Source organism: Leopardus geoffroyi, chromosome C1 (genome assembly GCF_018350155.1).
Source record: "Leopardus geoffroyi isolate Oge1 chromosome C1, O.geoffroyi_Oge1_pat1.0, whole genome shotgun sequence".
In the NCBI taxonomy this organism is placed as follows: domain Eukaryota; kingdom Metazoa; phylum Chordata; class Mammalia; order Carnivora; family Felidae; genus Leopardus; species Leopardus geoffroyi.
The window spans coordinates 199,465,143-199,487,319 of NC_059328.1; the positions used below are offsets into that span (position 1 = coordinate 199,465,143).

At 36.3% G+C, this 22,177-nt stretch overlaps 1 protein-coding gene across 1 annotated transcript in view; it reads left to right on the plus strand.

Moving 5' to 3' along the window:
* The window catches only part of VWC2L (von Willebrand factor C domain containing 2 like), a 162,654-nt gene that overhangs the window by 22,149 nt on the left and 118,328 nt on the right, over positions 1-22,177 (plus strand). The window contains exon 3 of the mRNA XM_045481135.1: positions 3,204-3,333. Within this exon, the coding sequence (XP_045337091.1) occupies positions 3,204-3,333 (130 nt within the window). The remainder of the gene's footprint in view (positions 1-3,203; positions 3,334-22,177) is intronic.

The window sequence follows — 22,177 nt, forward strand, 5'->3', positions numbered from 1 at the left end:
ACCAGCTCAGCCCTTAAAGATGTAAAGATTATGGAAAGCACCAAACCTTTCAGTTTTAGGCTGCATGGTGGGAAGGATTTTTAAAGTAAGAACAATGCACATTGTTCATTCCCAGGGACTTCTTGCTGCTTATGCAATGTCTTTTCAGAAGTGCAGGAGAAAGCAGGGGCAGTGGAAGAAGTCAAGTTGGGCAAGAAATCACTGGTATCTGAACTGATGAATTTGTGAAAGCGAAGTCCTGATAAGGCTGGAGAAGAAAGAAGGGGCTTTGGAGTAAAGTCAATGAGTTAAATTTGATTGAGCATTCAGAGTGGGGGTGGGGCACACATGGAGATGTGAGAAGAAATGGACTGAAAGAGATTATTTGCGGGAAAAAATGAATGAAAACAAAAGAGGAAATTGCATGTGTCTGACAAGAGATTCTAGACCCAGGAAGGGTGTGGTATTTGAATAAAGTCAGAGTCAGGGGAAGATTCAAAGAAAATGTCCCTCAGTGGCTAGGGTGATACTTTCATTTTTCCAATTTATGTTTCTCATTATTCAAAATCCCTTAAAAAATCAGGTGTACTTTTATCACCAAGCCTTATAGTCATAGCTCTTCCTCAGAATATTTCTCAGAACTCTAGGACATACACATCCAGTCTCCACTGGCTTCACATAGATGCCCCTGGGTCTTTACTGCACCATCATCTGTTAGTGCTTCTCTCAGATACCCTCCAGTGTGGTTACGAGGCTAAAGATGCCAACGCCCCCAAGGATGTGAGCCTCAGGGCACCTTAACTTCAACCTACTATTCTTTTCTTACTAATTTACATTTTCAGAAGGTTAAAAAGCTCTATGGCTCCATAATAACCTCTTTATGCACTAAATACCCTAGTGAAATTCCCTGTTTTAGCAGAAGTATGTATCTTCCATAAATCAATTATTCAGTTCCTAATGGCTATTCCTCTGGATCTTGCCTGCATAGAGAAGGGTCCAAACCACTGTAAAATGAACTGCGCAAATGGGAGTACCCAGAATAGTGATTCTTGCTATCACTGGCAGGACATTATAGCAAGTACACCACCTGGGTTCAAATCCTGCCTCTGTCCCTTGCTGCCTAGGCCTAAGGAAGTTATTGACCCTCTCAGCCTATATCCTCATCTATGAGATGAAGATAATAGCAAATCTTCCTTCATAGGGTTATTATGAGAAATAAGTAAGTTGACATAGGTAAATGGCTTGGCATGATATCCAGTAGTTAATCATTTCCAAAAACATTGTTTGAGTCAGAATGGTTCTTTAATAATCTCTGTTAGGAATCTAATAGTCCAATAAATCTTTCTCACAGGCCACAGTTAATTTGAGTAAACATTTTGTATTGGAAAATTTAGGGGCTCTTTGGGATTTTTAATGGCTGAATCAGTCCACGAGAGTTGCACAGATCAGCCCGTCCTGCAGCAAGAATGAAGGGTCACAGCTATGGAAGGGCAGGGTGTGGAAGCCATATTCGTGGTTCCCTTTTTCTCTCATATTAACCATACATAAATGCACTTCAGAAGCCTATGTAAAAATTCTTTGCAATTAACGAAGGAAAGGGAGACAGCTTCTGACCATTTTACTTGGGAATTTAAGATAGCACAATGGGGCTTGTGAAATAAGGAGTTAGAGCAGCAAGAATTTTCCTTTCTCACAGGATTTCTCACATTTCGCCAACAAATAATGTGCTATGGTATCAAGTCTTTTCCTTAATTTCCTGAGATTTTTCAGTAGAGGAGCTTCAGAAAAATCCCAGCCCTTAGGACGATCTAATACATTGCTTTGAGATACTACTTAACGCATCTCACCACACAGTAAGGAGCTTAACTGTACCCTTCAATGAATGTATTGACAACGTTAGAAATACTTTTCCTACAGATTCTATGTCTAATTCTCTTATTCCTACTAAATTGGAAAGTAAAATAATTGAAAGCTAGACTCTCATTGTCCAAGCAGAAAGCAAATGTAACATTAATTTGAAAATAATTAGTTGAAAGGTTTTCACCCCCACAGGTTGAAGAAAAACAAGAGCTGATATGGACAGTAGCAACTGAGACAAAGGCAGAGAGCTTTAATTAACACAATTTGCAAGTGAGGAACTTGCAAATTGCATTTTACAATGCAAAATGTTTACCTCAAAGTAACTGTGGCCTGTGAGAAAGATTTATTGGACTATTAGATTTCCAACACAGATTGTGGCACTGTGGCATAGGACTGGAGGTAGAACGTTCTCAGAACAAATGGAATGATTTGAGAAGTAGACACTTTAATAACTTCTGAGACCTCCAAGTTTTTATTCCAGAATTCCAAACTCTGTTGCATGAGAAATGAGAGATAGAACTTGTAAACATGAGAACATCACAAAATGGTCACTGCTTGAGATTATTTGTGGTATAGGCAGTTTGTGGAAAAGAAACAGAAAATCTCAAACTCACTTTTGGCTGGTAAGTACTGTTGAGACAAAAATTGTTTTCTGCCTGTTTTTTTTTCCTCCTCTAAATTAATCACTTTTCAGTTCCATTTTTAGTCTTTGACTCTAACTAGTGGCTTTTTAAGTCAATTGATTTTAGTTCATTCATAAAAGCAAGCAGGAAAGATGAAAGGTATTCGCTAAATCTTTCAAGAGGCAGTACCTGAACGTTTGGATCCCAAATGCAATCTTTTCTAAAATTCATATTGGAAAAAGAATGCCATTTAGAGTCTAGGTTAGCTTGAAAAGGAGTTCATACAAAGGGTTAGGATGTCGATTTACCATTTTCTTGCTTCTCAGTAATCCTTTTCTTTCTTAGGAAGAAAAGTGACAAATAGCAAAAACTTACTTCACATGATCCAGTATCATTCCTGTTGGCCAGAGGAAGGTAGGGCAATCAGTGCATCTGGAAACCAAACCAAGAGATGACATATTAGTTGTCCCAACACTTCTTTGTAAAGTAGGAACATAAGTCATAGGAAGAGTCATCCCATAGTGTCCCAGTTGCTCATGGCAACCTGAGCTCCACACAGCAACCCACTTTGGCTTGGATATCCAGGTTGCTTTCCATTGGGGAAGAATGATCATACACATGGTAAATGGAGTTGATACAGTAAAGCCAATATAAACACTGATGTTTTATCTTCTAACAGCATATGAATGTGCAAGCATTAAGTTATAGGAGAAAAGGGGCTAATTTTAGATTTGTTCCTAGCCCTCTCCATGTGAATGGTGTCGCTGTGAGCCCAGCAATGAAGTTCACTGTGTTGTAGCAGACTGCGCAGTTCCTGAGTGTGTCAACCCAGTCTATGAACCAGAACAGTGTTGTCCTGTCTGCAAAAATGGTAAGACCATACTGCATTAGCTTTCAAAGAGGGGTTAGTGCAAAACACAAATATTCTACCACTGCCCACCATTCGATGCAAGAGCCCACTGTTTGCCTGTGGTTCTTCAATATGGGCATGGCAAATTTATACTTTTATCCCAACTTAATGTGAAAATAAACCAGCAATGGGTGCCTCACAAAGCTTTACATCTGGGGAATTAACGCTCTTATAAGCTCTGTTGTGGTCCCTATTATTGACTGTTGATTTATAGGGAGGATATTAGAAAGAACACAAAACCATCTTTTTGTTATGACTTAATTTCTTTCTTTGGAAGCTATGAAGCAGTTCACCCCATTTCATAGTGCATAACCCAGGAGAGAGAGTAGGGTAAATGCCAGATCCTTGGCTTTGGGCATAGAAAAACTTTTTGCTTTAAAGTTGAATTATCAAAGAAATACAAAATTCAATTATTAATGTACTTAAGTTGAAGTAAGAAAGACTAGAAGGTTTAGGGCCTTTATTGTAGGTTTTTATTAGACTGGAATCTTGCTCTCACAGGAATTGGATAGAGGGAAACTTGGTTTCTAAGATTATGGGTTCCTTTTTGGTCTTCATGGAATGGAGAGGTTGAATGCAGACTGTATGTAAATCACTCAAAATCAACGTGATGCTGAAGAGAACACAGTGCAGTGCCATAGACCCAGGACAGCATATCAGCAAAGCCAGTATCGTGCTCTTCCTACTGGTCATGTGCTGCCAAAAAAATAAAGCAACGCTAGGTAGCATTCCACAAATGTCCCCTCTTGGCATTAATGTCTGCTTGAAAAAAAATGGCTCTAGCTCTTAATAGCTGAAGTCACTCTTATGCTCAATCCCTGTGCCCTTCCTTGAGTTAACAAGTGCTCATCTTCTTCGATTACTCACCTTTTTTTTTGTCCTGAATTTGCCACTATGTTAGTTCATCTGCTAATCTTTTTCTTTATAGAATTATAATTAGTAAAATGAGGTATCAGTTTACTAAAGAAAAAGCAAAGGCAATTCTAGTTGTTTTTACAATTGTTTTCTTGTCTTGGTGTCTTCCCAAAGGACTTATAAAGAACACTTAGGACATTTTTTTCAGGCACAGTTTTACTATTTTGCATCATAAGAATCCACTGAGTTGAATATGAAGCTGCTCACTTGCCTTCTATTTTTACTATTATTCCTCTCATCCAACTGACCTGTGTCATAGTGACCATCTTTTCTGACTTAGAAGGTGGAAATAAATATCAACCTGAAGTCCTAACCTATATAATATATGTAAATATATACAATTTAAGACATTATAATTTTTAAAGGATTTTGAAGAAACTGGAAAAGATACAGGGAAGAACAATAAGATGATTTCATGGTTGAAAAATAGGACCTATGAGGACAGACTGAAGGAGTTAGCATAATTTGTCCTGGAGAAGAGAAGGCTCAAGGGAGACCTAACTGTCATCAAGTATATGAATGGTTAGTCTAAAGTGGAAGAGGACCTGTTATTTTTCATTTTCTCCAAGGACAGAAGGAAGAAAAAAATCAGCTACCTAATCAATCTTTAAAAATAGGATTGACAAGTCTTTGACTGAAGACTCTTTTTTTTCTAGAAGCAACTGTCTAAACAGGTCCTTGAGGATCCTCTCTTCCCTAGGTGTCCCTGGTTGGCTTTGTTTCATATTTATGGTAAACAAAACCATGCTTATAGTTAAAAACTCTCATCTGGACATATTCAGAGTACTCGCAGAATTAAAACATTCTAGACCATGTATTTAAAACACAGGGTTTACATATTCACTACCACATAATCCTAGCTACCCCACACCAAAACCTGTAATATGTCCTGAGTTAACGTTTACATCAAATGTCAAATCAGCCACTACAAATTAATCACCTTTAATTTGATATAACCCAAGATTATTATACTTTACTCCACGTTATAGAGTAGAAATCTGTCTTCAAACGAAACCTTCTTTGTATAAAAACATATAATGAATGGACTTTAATTGTTCAATTAATTAGTTAATTAATTAGTAGCCCATTAGTATTCATGAAAAACATGTTGAGAGAACAAGATCTATTAGTTAACTTTTCCAATATTTTGTTCATGGTGCACTACAAAAAGACCATTTCTGTTCCCTTTTGCCATTTCAAAGGAAACCTTTTTCTTTTAATAAGGGAAATGAACCTGAATTAGACTTAGTAGGAAGACGAACTCTGATTGTAATATAACATTATGACATATTTTTTATTATTAAATAACACTAATTAGTCACTTGTGCCCAAAAAGTGAAGTATAATCATTGTCAAAGAAAAGCGTATTAAAAATCACTGGAGTACCCTTATGACCACCAATGATACTATTTTACTGAGAGAACATACTGAGCTACATCTTGCTTGCTTTCTTTCTAAACCTGGCCCAGAAAACAGAAACAGATTACCCATGTGTGGAAGAGCCAGGATGGGGTACAGGGGAAGGGGGAGAGTAGATGTTTATTATGACAGAATACAATTAGAACAATTTCTTAAATTTCCAACACATAGTAAGCCTTTCTTATTCTATACAAGATTAATTTTCCTATTATAATGTAAACTATTTCTTAAAGTATGCCACCATTGTCTTAGATTGAAAAAAGGATAAAAATCTACCCTATGGATTCAAGGTACAGGCAATAGATCTTAATTTGTAAACAGTCCTATAACATTTTCTACATTTTCTTAAATCTTCATAAATATTGCAAATGTTTAGTTTGCATAAATGCTGATTATCTTAGCTGCCAAATACTTTGTTTTTGCATACTAAAATCAATTTTTCTGCCTTCCTGAATTATAACTTGCCAAGAGCAAGAGGCTTTAAAGATATAAAACAAAAGTTTAAGATGATAGAATGTACCACACCTGACCTTAAAACTCAATATTCAGCTAATATAAAAATCTTCATTCTCAGATTACTTAAGAGCAAATAGAATAAGGAAATACAATAATATATGCATGTTTTTCCCAGAAAACATTGGTTTACCAATGAAAATGTAACAATTATCTTTAAATTTATTTTTAACATTATAAAGTACAAAGTAATGCGCTCCCTAGCTCATACAGTGATGGCCTCTCTTTATTCTCCATAATATAATTTGTAAGAATACATTTAAAGACATATACTAAAAATTTTTTCTGATAATATAACAAGAGAGAGAATTTTTGATTTCCTGGTCTTAATGACTACCTCCAGCAAGATTACCAGGGGTTATCAATAATTATAGCCAAGCTATAAACTCCATTCTTGCTACAGTTAGTTTACCATCAAGAAAATACCGTCAATTGTCTGAAAAAATAGAAACATTCAGGAAAAATGTGAATGACTGGACACACACAAAATAAGAGGAGAAAGAGATGCTTTTTTATTTGGCAAGGCCTGGAGGGAACTGACAAAGGAATCTATTGTTTTTTAAAACGTTATTAAACATTTGCTTCTCCCTCCTTTATATGTCTGCAAGAGCTAGCAATCCAAATGCCTTCTTGAAAAATATATTTCCTGACTGTCCATCTTTCCCCAAGATTGTGGTACTTTGACCTATCTTTCAGCCTGAGTCCTTCCTGTGTGAATTAATGAATATTCTTTATGGTTTTGTCTTTATAATACAAAAAAGTAAAGTAGCACAGCATTTGCTTGAAGAAAACATTCTAGTTTTGAGTGACAAATATTTCAAATCTTTGGTCACTGACCATACATTTTATTAAAAAAAATATTTGTGTATTAGAGCATCCTAATTGCACTTTTTACATTTGATCAGCCAGTATGTCAGTGAGTTCCATGTTTTCACTGGGATAGTCAGTCATTATTAATGGTTCTGAAGGAAAAGTCACTTCATGAAAAATTGGAATGGACAGAAAGCATCCACAAAATCCTCCATACACATTGAGTGAGAAGATTCCATATCCTTGCTAACTAAACTGATGTTGCCATAGGCCCTATTCAAATATTTAACTCCTTTTCTCTTATCCCCTTCTAGTTTAGTAGTGATACAAATAAGACGGGAAACAGACCCGCCACAAGGGAAAATGGAAAGGAAGAAGCCAACAGAAGGGATGGACAGTGCACAAATGAGAGAGAGAGGGGAACTGAGAGGTGCTTGGGAGCAAACGTTTGACACATCTAATTGTTAACATCCCTAGTATACAACAAGCTCCTTGATATAAATGAGAAAAAAATAGTTCTATAGAGTAGGAAATGGTCAGAGTATATAAAGGAAATTCACAGAAGAAAATCAAATGTGTAATACACATATGGAAATATCCTTCACCCCCCCCAAGGGATCCAGGGAGATAATAATTATAAAAATGAGATACTAATATTGGATTGATAATAACTTGAGATTGATAATACCACAAATCAGTAAAGATATTAAAAAGATGTTCATAAAATGGTGAAACAACTTTAAGAAGATAGTTTCTATCAAAGTTTTCATGCAACTTGAAGTCAGCAATCCCTCTTCTTGTACTTTTCCCCACATTCATGTACTACATTTTTACGTAAATGTACTACATTTTAAGAGCAAAAAGAGGGGAGAAAAATGCAATAGTCCTTCAGTGGAGTAATGAAATATACTGCAACCTTTAAAAAGACTCTATTGACCTTTTTTACTGCTATGTAAAATAAGCAAGGAGTGTAGACTATATATTATTTTATATATAATATACTAATGTGTATTCTATAGAATACATACATTTTAAGTAATACGTATTTAAAATATTTTAAATGCTATACAATTTTAAGTAGATATGAAAATTTGTATGTATGTAGAAAAAGAGCTAAGTAGAAACACAACAGAACATTAGAAATGATTCAATGGTTGCTTCTGGGGAAAAGTGAGAAGGTAAGGGAGGACAGACAAGAGCTAATCTCTTTAAAACACTAAATCTTTACAGAATGACCATAATAAAAACAACATAAAAGTATACAAATAGGCAGCTCCAAAATACAAATGTTCAAAAAATATAAAAAACTATTCACTTTATTAATAGATTTAAAAAATGTTATAAACCCTTCTTTGCTGTTTTTGTATGTGGCATAAGGAAAGTTCTGGAAGAATACACATCCAATTTTTAACAGTGATTCAATGATCAGAATAGTAACTAAGAGAAGAAGTGAGAAGGTAGAAGCAAAGAACTTTGACATTTTATTCCATAGTCCTCTATACTGAATGGATTTTCAAAAATGTTTTATTTTCTAATTTAAAAGGTTTTATCAAACCTTTAAATAAAAGATAATTCTAATGTTAATTAAGCTTTTCCAGAAGACAGACAAGGACAAAATTTTCTTTTCTTTTTTCTGGAGTATACTATTTATACAAACCAAAGAATACAAACTAAGAAAATAATAAATGGAGGACAACTTTACTTATAATTAGTAATAGGGAAGTAATAAAATACAAAATCCCCCATCTAAAACCCCTGGGTTGTGGATTTTACAAAGAGAATGGAATTCATATATTGTATAGTACATTACATAGCCAGTGGTTCTAGGGCAGCATTCTTCAATCACATGGACATTTCTACAAGATATATAACAATTATATGGAGATTGAATAGTCTCAAATCACATTTTAACCCCAACTGAGTTTTTGTGTCAAAGTTGTGAGGAAAAAAAGGGGGGAGGGAGTTTCAGACTGTGGGAATGGGATTGCACATTCATGTTAACAAAAAGAATCTGGAAGAGGGTTAAAATAATTAAGCGTCCTAATAAAGTAGAGTTTATAAAGAGAGTTCAACATTAGGAACTACATTAATAAAACGTATTCTACTTCCAAATTGAAGAGAAAGATCATGTTATTTCTATTTATACTTAAAGATATTAGACATAAATCAGCAGAAACTATTAACAAAAACTGTTGATAAAATAAAATTGGATAATTTTTGCATGATAAAATGTACCTACCTCAACCCAAAAAGACAGAATCATGCTTAATAGGTAAACACTAAAGGCATTCTCAATAAAGTCAGGAAAAGGATAAGGATTCCCACTATCCTTTAAAATTTCAAATAGATAGTAGATATGAACTAGCTAACACAATTACAAAAGAGAATTGGGAAGAAAAAAAATTAGAAAAGAGGAGATACAATTGTTGTTATTTGCATGTGATAGGATTATATACTTGAAAAGCCTAAGAAAAAGTATTGAAAACTACTATAAAGACAGTTTAGTAAGATAGCAGTGTAGAGAATGAATATACAGGTCTCTCTTTCTCACACACACACTAACCATATATATATATGTGTGTGTGTGTATATAATATATATGTATTACTAAAATAAAATTGTGACATGGGTATATGATACTGAGTTTCAATGAAATGTAATAGAGACATCACAGACACACCTAACACGTGAAAATTTGATATACGTGGATAAAGTAGTATTTCGAATCAATGGGAAAAAGAAAATTTGTAAAAGAAATGATGTTGTAGCAACTGGATAGTTGTCTGAAAGAAATAATTTTAAATTTCTACCTTATCTCATAATTCAGGAAATGTTTCAATTCAACAAAGATTTAAATATAAACTTATTTTCCCAAACAGTATAAAAAGAGAACCTGGATGATTTGATTTGTAATCTTGAAGTGGTTATATTTTAAAAACAAACAAAGCTCTCCACAGAACAAAACAAAAACAAAACACCACTGTAGAAAGAGATTAAAAACAGGAGAAACATCAATCCTACATCCCAAAGGGTTAATCCCACTCACATATAAAAATCTCTCAGAAATTGGTAAGAAAAAAAAGACCACAATTCTATTTTAAAAATGGGCAAATAACTTCAAAATTTATTCCACAAATAATTGAAACAAAAAAAGTTTCTAGGACAGAGGAAAAATTGCTCAAACCAATTTTAGAAAAAAAAATTGCAAATGAAAATTTGATAGCTTTTTTTTTTTTTTTTTTTACTTACACATTGGCAAAAATCCTAAAATGTCATGAGTCACGTTATTGCTGATACTGTGGTCAAAGAGGCATGCTCTTCCATCTTTGGTGGTTGTATAAATTTCACAACCTCCATGGAAGGACAGTTGACAATATGTATCAAAATTACACTGTATGTATCTTTTACCTCAGCAACTCTACTTCTATTTACAGATATTTGAAATGACAAATGAGCAGTGTTGCATATTTCCTATGTTGTATTTCAAGTTTTATAATAAAAAATGATTGGATAATTTGTAGAAATATGATAGATTTAAATTCTCTTATAACATGTTATTAGTTAACAGTAAAAAAAAAAAAAGAGCTATTTCTTCCTTTAAATACTCAGTGAGGTATTTGTATTGGATTACAATTTAATTAACTGCCATTTACCTTTCAGTTATTTTTTTCATCCCATATAGTACATTTTTAAGCTTCAACTTCACATTGCTCAAATTGTGAGAATAGAAATCTATTTACCATCAAGAGATTTAGGCTACTTTTTAAAGAAAAAAACCCACACAAATAAATAACTATTAATGTTTGGAAGATATATATACATATGGTTTAAAAGTCACAAAACCTTACTACAATTTATTCAAAAAATAAATAAGGAGATCTACCAAATTTCTAAATGTGAAAACTCAAATTTGTTAGGTTGCATTTCTCTAATGATGAATTAAATGGAAATCTTATCCAATGTTTTCTGTGATATAATATTTTTGGTAAATTGACAAACTCAGAAAATTTAAGTACATGAAAAAGAATGTACTTGGTAAGGTTGGAGAATTCAATCTATCATATTATTAAACTAATGTATAAAGATATAATATTTTTAAACAGTGTAATAGTGAATAAAAATAGACAGAAAATTCAAAATTAGCCCACAGTTTAGTATAGAGTTAAAGTGGCAGCTAAGTATCTACTGAAAACATTTATTATTCTAACAAATATAAATGTTAATCACTTTATAAGTGCAATTATATTGCTGTCTTGCACATTGTGTATAAGTAAGATTCAGTTGAATCAAAGATCTAAATGAAAAAAAATTGAAATAAGGGAATTTTTTTAATATAAAATTTATTTTCAGATTGGTTTCCATACAACACCCAGTGCTTATCCCAAAAGGTGCCCTCCTCAATGCGCATCGCCCACCCTCCCCCCCTCCCAACCCCCATCAACCCTCAGTTTGTTCCAGTTTTTAAGAGTCTCTTATGGTTTGGCTCTCTCTCCCACTCTAACCTCTTTTTTTTTTTTTCCTTCCCCTCCCCCATGGACTTCTGTTAAGTTTCTCAGGATCCACATAAGAGTGAAAACATAAGGTATCTGTCTCTCTATGACTTATTTCATTTAGCATAACACTCTCTAGTTCCATCAATGTTGCTACAAAAGGCCATATTTCATTCTTTCTCACTGCCAAGTAGTATCGCATTGTGTATATAAACCACAATTTCTTTATCCATTCATCAGTTGATGGACATTTAGGCTCTTTCCATAATTTGGCTATTGTTGAAAATGCTGCTATAAACATTGGGGTACAAGCGCCCCTATGCATCAGCACTCCTGTATCCCTTGGGTAAATTCCTAGTAGTGCTATTGCTGGATCATATGGTAGATCTATTTTTAATTTTTTGAGGAACCTCCACACTGTTTTCCAGAGTGGCTGCACCAGTTTGCATTCACACCAACAGTGCAAGAGGGTTCCCGTTTCTCTACATCCTTGCCAACATCTATAGTCTCATGATTTGTTCATTTTAACCACTCTAACTAGCATGAGGTGGTATCTGAGTGTCTTTTGATTTGTATTTCCCTGATGAGGAGTGACATTGAGCATCTTTTCATGTGCCTGTTGGCCATCTGGATGTCTTCTCTAGAGAAGTGTCTATTCATGTTTTCTGCCCATTTCTTCATTGGATTATTTGTTTTTCGGGTGTGGAGTTTGGCAAGCTCTTTATAGACTATGGATACTAGCCCTTTCTCTGATATGTCATTTGCAAATATCTTTTCCCATTCCATCGGTTGCCTTTTAGTTTTCTTGATTGTTTCCTTTGCAGTGCAGAAGCTTTTTATCTTGATGAGGTCCCAATAATTCATTTTTGCTTTTAACTCCCTTGCCTTTGGAGATATGTCAAGTAAGAAACTGCTGTGGCTGAGGTCAGAGATATTTTTCCTGCTTTCTCCTCTAGGGTTTTGATGGTTTCCTGTCTCACATTCAGGTACTTTTCTCCGTTTTGAGTTTATTTTTGAGAATGGTGTAAGAAAGTGGTCTAGTTTCATCCTTCTGCATGTTGCTGTCCAGTTCTCCCAGCACCATTTGTTAAAGAGACAGACTGTCTTTTTTCCATTGGATATTCTTTCCTGCTTTGTCAAAGATTAGTTGGCCATACTTTTGTGAGTCCAATTCTGAAATATCTATTCTATTCCATTGGTCTATGTGTCTGTTTTGTGCCAATACCATGCTGTCTTGATGATTACAGCTTTGTAGTAGAGGCTAAAGTCTGGGATTGTGATGCCTCCTGCTTTGGTCTTCTTCAATATGACTTTGGCTATTCAGGGTCTTTTGTGGTTCCATACAAATTTTGGGATTGCTTGTTCTAGCTTTGAGAAGAATGCTGGTGCAATTTTGATTAGGATTGCATTGAATGTGTAGATTGCTTTGGGTAGCATTGACATTTTAACAATATTTATTCTTCCAATCCATGAGCACAGAATGTTTTTCCATTTCTTTATGTCTTCTTCAATTTCCTTCATAAGCTTTCTATACTTTTCAGCATACAGATCTTTTACATCTTTGGTTAGGTTTATTCCTAGGTATTTTATGCTTCTTGGTGCAATTGTGAATGGGATCAGTTTCTTTATTTCTCTTTCTGTTGCTTCATTATTATTGTATAGGAATGCAACTGATTCCTGTACATTAATTTTGTATCCTGCGACTTTGCTGAATTCATGTATCAGTTCTAGTAGACCTTTGGTGGAGTCTATTGGGTTTTCCATGTACAATATCATGTCATCTGCAAAAAGTGAAAGCTTGACTTCATCTTTGCCAATTTTGGCGCCTTTGATTTCCTTTTGTTGTCTGATTGCTGATGCTAGAACTTCTAACACTATGTTAAACAACAGAAGTGAGAGTGTACATCCCTGTCGTGTTCCTGATCTCAGGGGGAAAGCTCTTAGTTATTCCCCATTGAGGATTTTAGCTGTGGGCTTTTCATAAATGGCTTTTATGATGTTTAAGTATGTTCCTTCTATCCCGACTTTTTTGAGGGTTTTTATTAAGAAAGGATGCTGAATTTTGTCAAATGCTTTTTCTGCATAGATTGACAGGATCATATGGTTCTTATCTTTGCTTTTATTAATGTGATTTTTCACATTGACTGATTTGCGAATGTTGCACGAGCCCTGCATCCCAGGAATGAATCCCACTTGATCATGGTGAATAATTCTTTTTATATGCTGTTGAATTCAATTTGCTAGTATCTTGTTGAGAATTTTTGCATCCATATTCATCAGAGATATTGGCCTGTAGTTCTCTTTTTTTGCTGGGTCTCTGTCTGGTTTGGGAATCAAAGTAATGCTGGCTTTATAGAATGAGTCTGGAAGTTTTCCTTCCCTTTCTATTTTTTGGAAAAGCTTGAGAAGGATAGGTATTATCTCTGCTTTAAATGTCTGGTAGAATTCCCCAGGGAAGCCATCTGGTCCTGGACTCTTATTTGTTGGGAGATTTTTGATAACTGATTCAATTTTATCACTGGTTATGGGTCTGTTCAAGTTTTCTATTTCTTCCTGTTTGAGTTTTGGAAGTGTGTGGGTGTTTAAGAATTTGTCCATTTCTTCCAGGTTGTCCAGTTTGTTGGTATGTATTTTTTATAGTATTCCCTGATAATTGCTTGTATTTCTGAGGGATTGGTTGTAATAATTCCATTTTCATTCATGATTTTTCTATTTGGGTCATTTCACTTTTCTTTTTGAGAAGCCTGGCTAGAGGTTTATCAATTTTGTTTATATTTTCAGAGAACCAACTCTTGGTTTCATAGATTTGCTCTACAGTTTTTTTAGACTCTATATTATTTTTTCTGCTCTGATCTTTACTATTTCTCTTCTACTGCTGAGTTTGGGGTGTCTTTGCCATTCTGCTTCTATTTCCTTTAGGTGTGCTGTTAGATTTTGTATTTTGGATTTTTCTTGTTTCAGGAGACAGACCTGGATTGCAATGTATACTCTCAGGACTGCCTTTGCTGCATCCCAAATCATTTGGATTGTTGTATTTTCATTTGTTTCCATTTATTTTTTAATTTCTTCTCCAATTGCCTGGTTGACCCATTCATTCTTTAGTAGGGTGTTCTTTAACTCCATGCTTTTGGAGGTTTTCCAGACTTTTTCCTGTGGTTGATTTCAAGCTTCATCGCATTGTGGTCTGAAAGTGTGCATGGTATGATCTCAATTCTTGTATACTTATGAAGGGCTGTTTTGTGACCCAGTATGTGATCTATCTTGGAGAATGTTCCATGTGCACTCAAGAAGAAAGTATATTCTGTTGCTTTGGGATGCAGAATTCTAAATATATCTGTCAAGTCCATCTGATCCAATGTATCATTCAGGGCCCTTGTTTCTTTATTGATTCTCTGTCTAAATGTTGTATCCATTGTTGTAAGTGTAGTATTAAAGTCCCCTGCAATTACCACATTCTTATCAATAAGGTTGCTTATGTTTCTGATTGTTTTATATATTTGGGGGCTCCCGTATTCGGCACATAGACATTTATAATTGTTAGCTCTTCATGATAGATAGACTCCATAATTATTATATAACGCCCTTCTTCATCTCTTGTTACAACCTTTAATTTAAAGTCTAGTTTGTCTGATATAAGTATGGCTACTCCAGCTTTCTTTTGACTTCCAGTAGCATGATAGATAGTTCTCTATCCCCTCACTTTCAATCTGAAGGTTTCCTCAGGTCTAAAATGAGTCTTTTGCAGACAGAAAATAGATGGGTCTTGATTTTTATCCATTCTGATACCCTATGTCTTTTGGTTGGGGCATTTAGTCCATTTACATTCAGTGTTATTATTGAAAGATGGGTTTAGGGTCATTGTGATCTCTGTAGGTTTCCTGCTTGTAGTGATGTCTCTGGTCCTTTGTGGTCCTTGCAACATTTCACTCACAGAATCCCCCTTAGGATCTCTTGTAGGGCTGGTTTAGTGGTGATGAATTCCTTCAGTTTTTGTTTGTTTGGGAAGACCTTTATCTCTCCTCCTATTCTGAATGACAGACTTGCTGGATAAAGGATTATTGGCTGCATATTTTTTCTGTTCATCACATTGAAGATTTCCTGCCATTCCTTTCTGGCCTACCAAGTTTCAGTAGATAGGTCTGCCACTAGTCTTATTGGTCTCCCTTTATATGTTAGAGTGTGTTTATCCCTAGCTGCTTTCAGAATTTTCTCTTTATCCTTGTATTTTGTCAGTTTCACTATGATATGTCATGCAGAAGATCGATTGAAGTTACGTCTGAAGGGAGTTCTCTGTGTCTCTTGGATTTCAATGCCTTTTTCCTTCCCCAGATCAGGGAAGTTCTCAGCTATGATTTCTTCAAGTACACCTTCAGCCCCTTTTTCTCTCTCTTCCTCTTCTGGAATTCCTACCATACGGATATTGTTCCATTTCATTGCATCACTTAGTTCTCTAATTCTCCACTCATACTCCTAGACTGTTTTAATCTCTCTTTTTCTCAGCTTCCTCTTTTTCCATAATTTTATCTTCTAATTCACCTATTCTCTCCTCTGCCTCTTCAATCTGAGCTGTGTTCACCTCCATTTTATTTTGCCCCTCATTTATAGCATTTTTTAGCTCCTTATGACTGTTTCTTTGTCCCTTGATCTCTGTAGCAATAGATTCTCTGCTGTCCTCTATACTTTTTTCAAGCCCAGTGATTAATTTTATGACTATTATTCTAAATTCTTGTTCTGTTGTATTGCTTAAATCATTTTTGATCAATTAGTTAGCTGTCACTACTTCCTGGAGTTTCTTTTGAGGAGCATTCTTCTGTTTTGTCATTTTGGATAGTCCCTGGAGTGTTGTGGAACTGCAGGGCACTTCCCCTGTGCTGTCTGGAGTAACTTGTGTTGGTGGGCGGCCGCAGTCAGACCCAATGTCTGCCCCCAGCCCACCTCTGGGGCCACAGTCAGACCGGTGTGTACCTTATCTTCCCCTCTCCCAGGGGCAGGACTCACTGTGGAGTGGTGTGGCCCCTGTCTGGGCTACTTGCACACTGCCAGGCTTGTGGTGCTGCTTCAATGGGATCTGGCATATTAGCCGCGGTAGATCTGCAAGGTGCACTGGAGCAGGAGGGGCAGGCTTAGCTCATTTTGCTGTCAGTGGTCCCCTGTGGGAGGGGCCCTGCAGCATTGGGAGGGAGGCAGGCCCATCGGAAGGATGGATCCACAGAAGCACAGTGTTGGGCGTTTGCATGGTGCAAACAAGTTCAGTGACGGGAATTGGTTCCCTTTGGAATTTTGGCTGGGGGATAGGAGAGGGAAATGGCGCTTGCCAGAACCTTTGTTCGCCCCACCCCAGCTCTGTCCTTCCCGGCCTAACAACTCTCCCTCCTGGCGTCCTCTCACCTGCCCCACTCTCTGAGAGCATAGCTGTTGACTTATAACATTCCAGATGTTAAGTCCTGCTGGCTGTCAGAACTCACACCCTCCGGCCCCTCCGCTTTTGCAAGCCAGACTCGGGGGCTCGCCTTGCCAGTCGGGCTGCCCCTCCACCACCCTGCTCCCTCCTGCCAGTCCGTGTAGCACGCACCACCTCTCTGCCCTTCCTACTCTCTTCCGTGGGCCTCTTGTCTACACTTGGGTCCAGAGAGTCCGTTCTGCTTCTCTTCTGGCAGTTTTCTGGGTTATTTAGGCAGATGTGGGTGGAATCTAAGTGATCAGCAGGACGAGGTGAGCCCAGCGTCCTCCTACGCCACCATCTTCTCTCTTTCCTTATCAAAAGTGATGAGGGCTTTTTTTAAATAATGTACACATTAACTTATTCTCAGGATAGGGATGGTCTTCCTAAACATAAAAAAAAAATTTAGGGGTGCCTGGGTGACTCAGTTGGTTAAGTGATTTTGGCTCAAGTCATGATTTCACGATTTGTGAGATCAAGCCCCATGTCTGGCTCTGTGCTGACAGTGAGGAGTCTGCTTGGGATTCTCTCTCTTTCTCTCTCTCTCTCTCTTCCCCTCCCCTGCTTGCTCATGCATGCTCTCTTTCTCTTTCCATCTCAAAATAAATGAATAAACCTTAAAAAATTATAAAAGCAAAGATTGACATGAAAATTAGGTGGCATATAATTTTATCCATAAATTTCTTCATAAATTAAAAGAGGATAATATCTAGTTTGGGGAAGGTAAAATACAACAGGCATTCTCGTGCATTACTGGTGAGAGTATATACTGATAGATCCTCCCTGAAGGGAAATGAAAGTGTTTAGGAATTTGAGCCACCAATGTCACATCCAGAAAGTGATCAAAAATAAATGAGCATATAAACATATAAAGATGTGTATATAGAGGTATTACATAATCATTTATAATCACAAAATTTGGAAAACCTAAAACCTAAATATTCAACAATAAGGTGGTTGTTTAAAAAGCCATAGTATATCTACATAAACTGACTACTAAGAAAATATTACAAATAAAACTGTAGAAAAATATTAAGGATATTCTCCACATAAACAAAAAATACATGTCCAGAGTATATTATTAAACTATGGGTCATAAGTCAATGCATATATGATCCTATTTTTGTTAAAAAGAGTAATATATCACATGTATAGAAAAAGATGGGAAGAAAGTACTTCAAAATGTCCATACTACTTAACTCCATAGAGTAGGGTAATAGAGGATTTCTACTTTCTTCCCTTTGCTCGTCCATATTATTTTACATATCCTACAAGCATGTATCATCCCTATGATTTGCAATTACTGTTTAAAAGAGAAAATAGATAAATTCTTTTAAAAGATCATGTAAAATCCTATTTCTGTAATTTAATAATTAATCAATAATGTGTCACTTAGTAGAAATGGCACTATAATTCCTTGTTATAAATTTGTACTCCATAATTTAATTAACTAATAATTCTACCACTTGACTTTCAACTCGTGTAAACTATGAGTTCTTTACAAAGCATTTAAGAAACTTCATTGCCCATTTTATGCACCCATTATGGCAATTGCTAAAATATTCACTTACTTATTAGGGCAACTGCTAAAATATTCCACTTACATTTTCATGAAGCTATTTCACAAAATCAGCCTTTTTAAGTCTGAAAGTTGGATGCAAGTATTTCACCTTAATTTGATATTTTCTCATTTCCTCTTAGGTAGACAATTAATAATAAGTGAAACATACATAAAACAGATACACTAAAGGTGAAAAATCCTCTGGCAACTGCACATCACCGTTTGCTACACAGCTCCTGAAATAGTTCATGATGAAAGCACATCCTAGGAAAGGCAGTTTTAAAGTCTGCATTTCATTGACTCCATAACTGAAGGTCAGAATTATCATACTGGTATAAAGTAGATGTCAAAACATAGTAATTATAAATAGCTATTTTAATGAGCCACAAACAATAATTTCCTATTGCTTTCATAAAGATTACTCCAAAATATGAAGGGAAATATTTATATTTATGTTGTCTTAAACCAAGAGGATTCCTTCTTAATTCATCAGCAAATTAAACTTCAAAAACATTATTTTACAATGTTGACACAATGAAAATAAATGCCATGTTTATTTCCTGCTAATCACATCTCTTCTTTAATTATCACGGATCCCCAACCCTTCGGGAAATGAAGAAAGGCAGGCCAACTGGTTCAAACATGTCATGTCATGTCATGAACTTTTTCTCTGTTTCTTCCTCGTCATATAGGAAATGCTTAGGGACTACTTTTTCCCTACATAAACATTTGGAATGTTGAGTCCAGTCATCCCAGAAGGCACATACTTGCTCCCTTGAGAACAGGCACCTTAGGGAGTCATATGCACTTCTTCAAGTGTCATGGGTACGTCAGCCCACCACCCCACAGGGCACCTGAGAGACCAGAGGAAGGATAATGAACACACATGTACTGAATATCTTGTTCCTAAAATTCATATAACCTCAAAGATAATATGACTCAAAAAGAGTAGTTTGGCAGAGTCTTGAATACATCTCTCAGAATGGACTGCATTTCTATTCTTAACCCCACCTTCTCTTCTGTTCTTGAACCTCTCTTCAATTATGTTTCCATAGAATATTGCTGACTTAAGATACCTCTATGAACTGGGATTGAAAGTAAAAGGACAATTGGGATTACTAACAGTTTCCTTGGGAGTTGTATTTGATTCCAGGAGGAATTAAGTGGGGGTAAGGTCTGGCTAGAAAGCTAAGGCATTTAGTCTTGCCAAGATTCATGAACTCATAGAAATAATCTGATCTCCCTATGGAAGACTTAAGTCATTGACCATGGGAGAGCTTCAACGAGGGTATGATACAACCCCTCATCTCAAGGGTGTGGAGCCACCAGCCCCAAATGACCCCCCCAAGCTCTTCCTCAGACAGCCCACCTGTCCACATAGCTCTGAAGGCATCCAGAGACCAATGGGTCACTGCTGAAAATAAAGGTACAAATTAAGGTATACAATCTTGCTTCATCCAAACCTCCTCTCTGATGTAGACATATTATAAAGTTGTACCTCTTCCACTCAAGTCAGCATTGTCATGCAGAAGCTCAGGCTTTTCAGAGAGTCCCAGAGCAAGCCATGTCCCACCACCCTCACTACTTTTCCCCCTAACTAATTAGTGTAAATGCTGCATAGACAAAAATAAAACAAAGTTTTCATTTAAATGGTGACCCTTGACCTTTGGATCTGAATGTCTTCAGAAGCACTTTGGCAGGATGAGCCTGGAGGGCCCCTGGGAGGGTAGAACTCTCTATTAGAAATTTCAGAGATCTGGAGCAAGAGTCTCCAACAGACTTACCCCTGAGGCACAGATTCCCAGAGTCCCTTTCTTACAGAGAAGACCAAATCTCTTGGGCCTTCTACATCTCATGTCATTAGTGAAGAAGGGACCCAGAACGCTGGGTGCTCATCCCCCAGACTCTGATTCCCATATGGTTCTGTAAGCTCTAAGGTAACACCCCAGACCATCGCTTTCCATTCTTGTTCCCTGCTTTTTCACTCTCTGTCGCACCACCTGCATGTTATAGTTTTCACTTATTATGACTGTGTCCCCTCCTCACACAAATATAAACTGTGTTCAGGCAAGGAATTTTGTTTTGTTCACTGTTACATCCCCACCACCTACAACACATTGTAGGTATACATACATGTTTTTTAGTGACTGAATGAATGAATAAATAAATAAATGCCCATATATTGCCTTTGGAATACCTAAAATTAAGTAAGAAATTTGATTCGCTGAGTTATTTTAAATTCTCTTTTGAAAAATGTTAGTCTTCCATTTCATAGAGAAGAATTTTCCTATGGGGAGTCTAGGATGCATTATACGATGGGAAGGAAGGTACTTATCAGATTTCTTTCCTAATTTAAGTTAGGAAATATTTGTGGTACATATATTGATGAGAGGCACAGTGAAATATTTGTGGTACATATATATTGGTACATATATTGATGAGAGGCACAGTGAAGCAGTCAAGGAGAAACAGGCTGATTTCCAGTAGAAACTGAGTCCAGCTTGATATTTTACTTCTTTGTAATCTTGCCATGGACACCTAAAGCTTCTTTTTCTTAAGAACCAGCCATATGTTACAAATGGGTTGCTTTAGTGCAAAATTAATATAACACTTTAGCCAATATTATCCTTAACAATATATTTTATCTAACAATAGGGATTGGCCTTTTAACAATTAAAGAAGCCATAAGCATTGACCGAATATGTGATTTGTCAGTCTTTGTTAAGAACTACTGACCTTAATGTGAAGACATCAAACAAATTGAAAAAATGTGACCTGATATGGGGCAGAGGGAGAAAATCTGATTGCAGGGGATAATATTTAATTCTAGAAACCAGACTGTTTCAAAACCAGATGGAAAATGAATCAGAAATATGACTTAAATAGAGACAACGGAAACTTGCTAACCAGTATCTTTTCCAGCATATAGTGATGGGGAGACTCTCCAAGGATCCCCATGGCTGAGGCAAGAAACCCTTGAAGTAAGACCTCTGTTATTTAAATGTAGCTCTGAGCTGCTTCAAATCAATCTATCAGAAATGTTAAACCTCTTTTGAAACATATTTATGGTTGGATGCCCCTCAATTGAGAAAAGGGAAACGGGAAGTTCCTGCATGCATACTTATTTTGCTTACATGAGCTTCATTTGTACAAGGTGATGGCACAGAGCAGCCATAAATGCTGCTGCTTCTCAGGTAGATAACCTGCCAGCCCTGCCTCCTCCCTACCTTTTGCCCGTCACTTTTATGTGTTCTGCAGAAAGGTCCATAAAGCAACACACCTGTCTTCTGGAAGGGTAAGCTCAGTTAGTTTCCAACATCATTAAATAACAAAATGATCGGCAGTGTTGTATCCAAATCTTGAAAGCCTGACTCACTCCCAACTTTCTGTGTTGGGATTTAAAATAGGAGCAAGATGTAGGGCACTAGGGACTGATGTTGCGTGATTAAGGTGTGGCATTCTTGGTTTCCGCTGGCTCTGACCCGTCTGCTTTGATCTGATTTGATGGTTTCTTTAAGAGTGGACACAGATGATAATGAAAAGCAACACAGGAGGAAAGCTGCAGTATAGAGGAGAGCATGCAAGCCTTTCAAGCCAGAATTCCTGCAGGTTGATGGTAAAATGAAGGAAGGAAGGAAGGAAGGAAGGAAGGAAGGA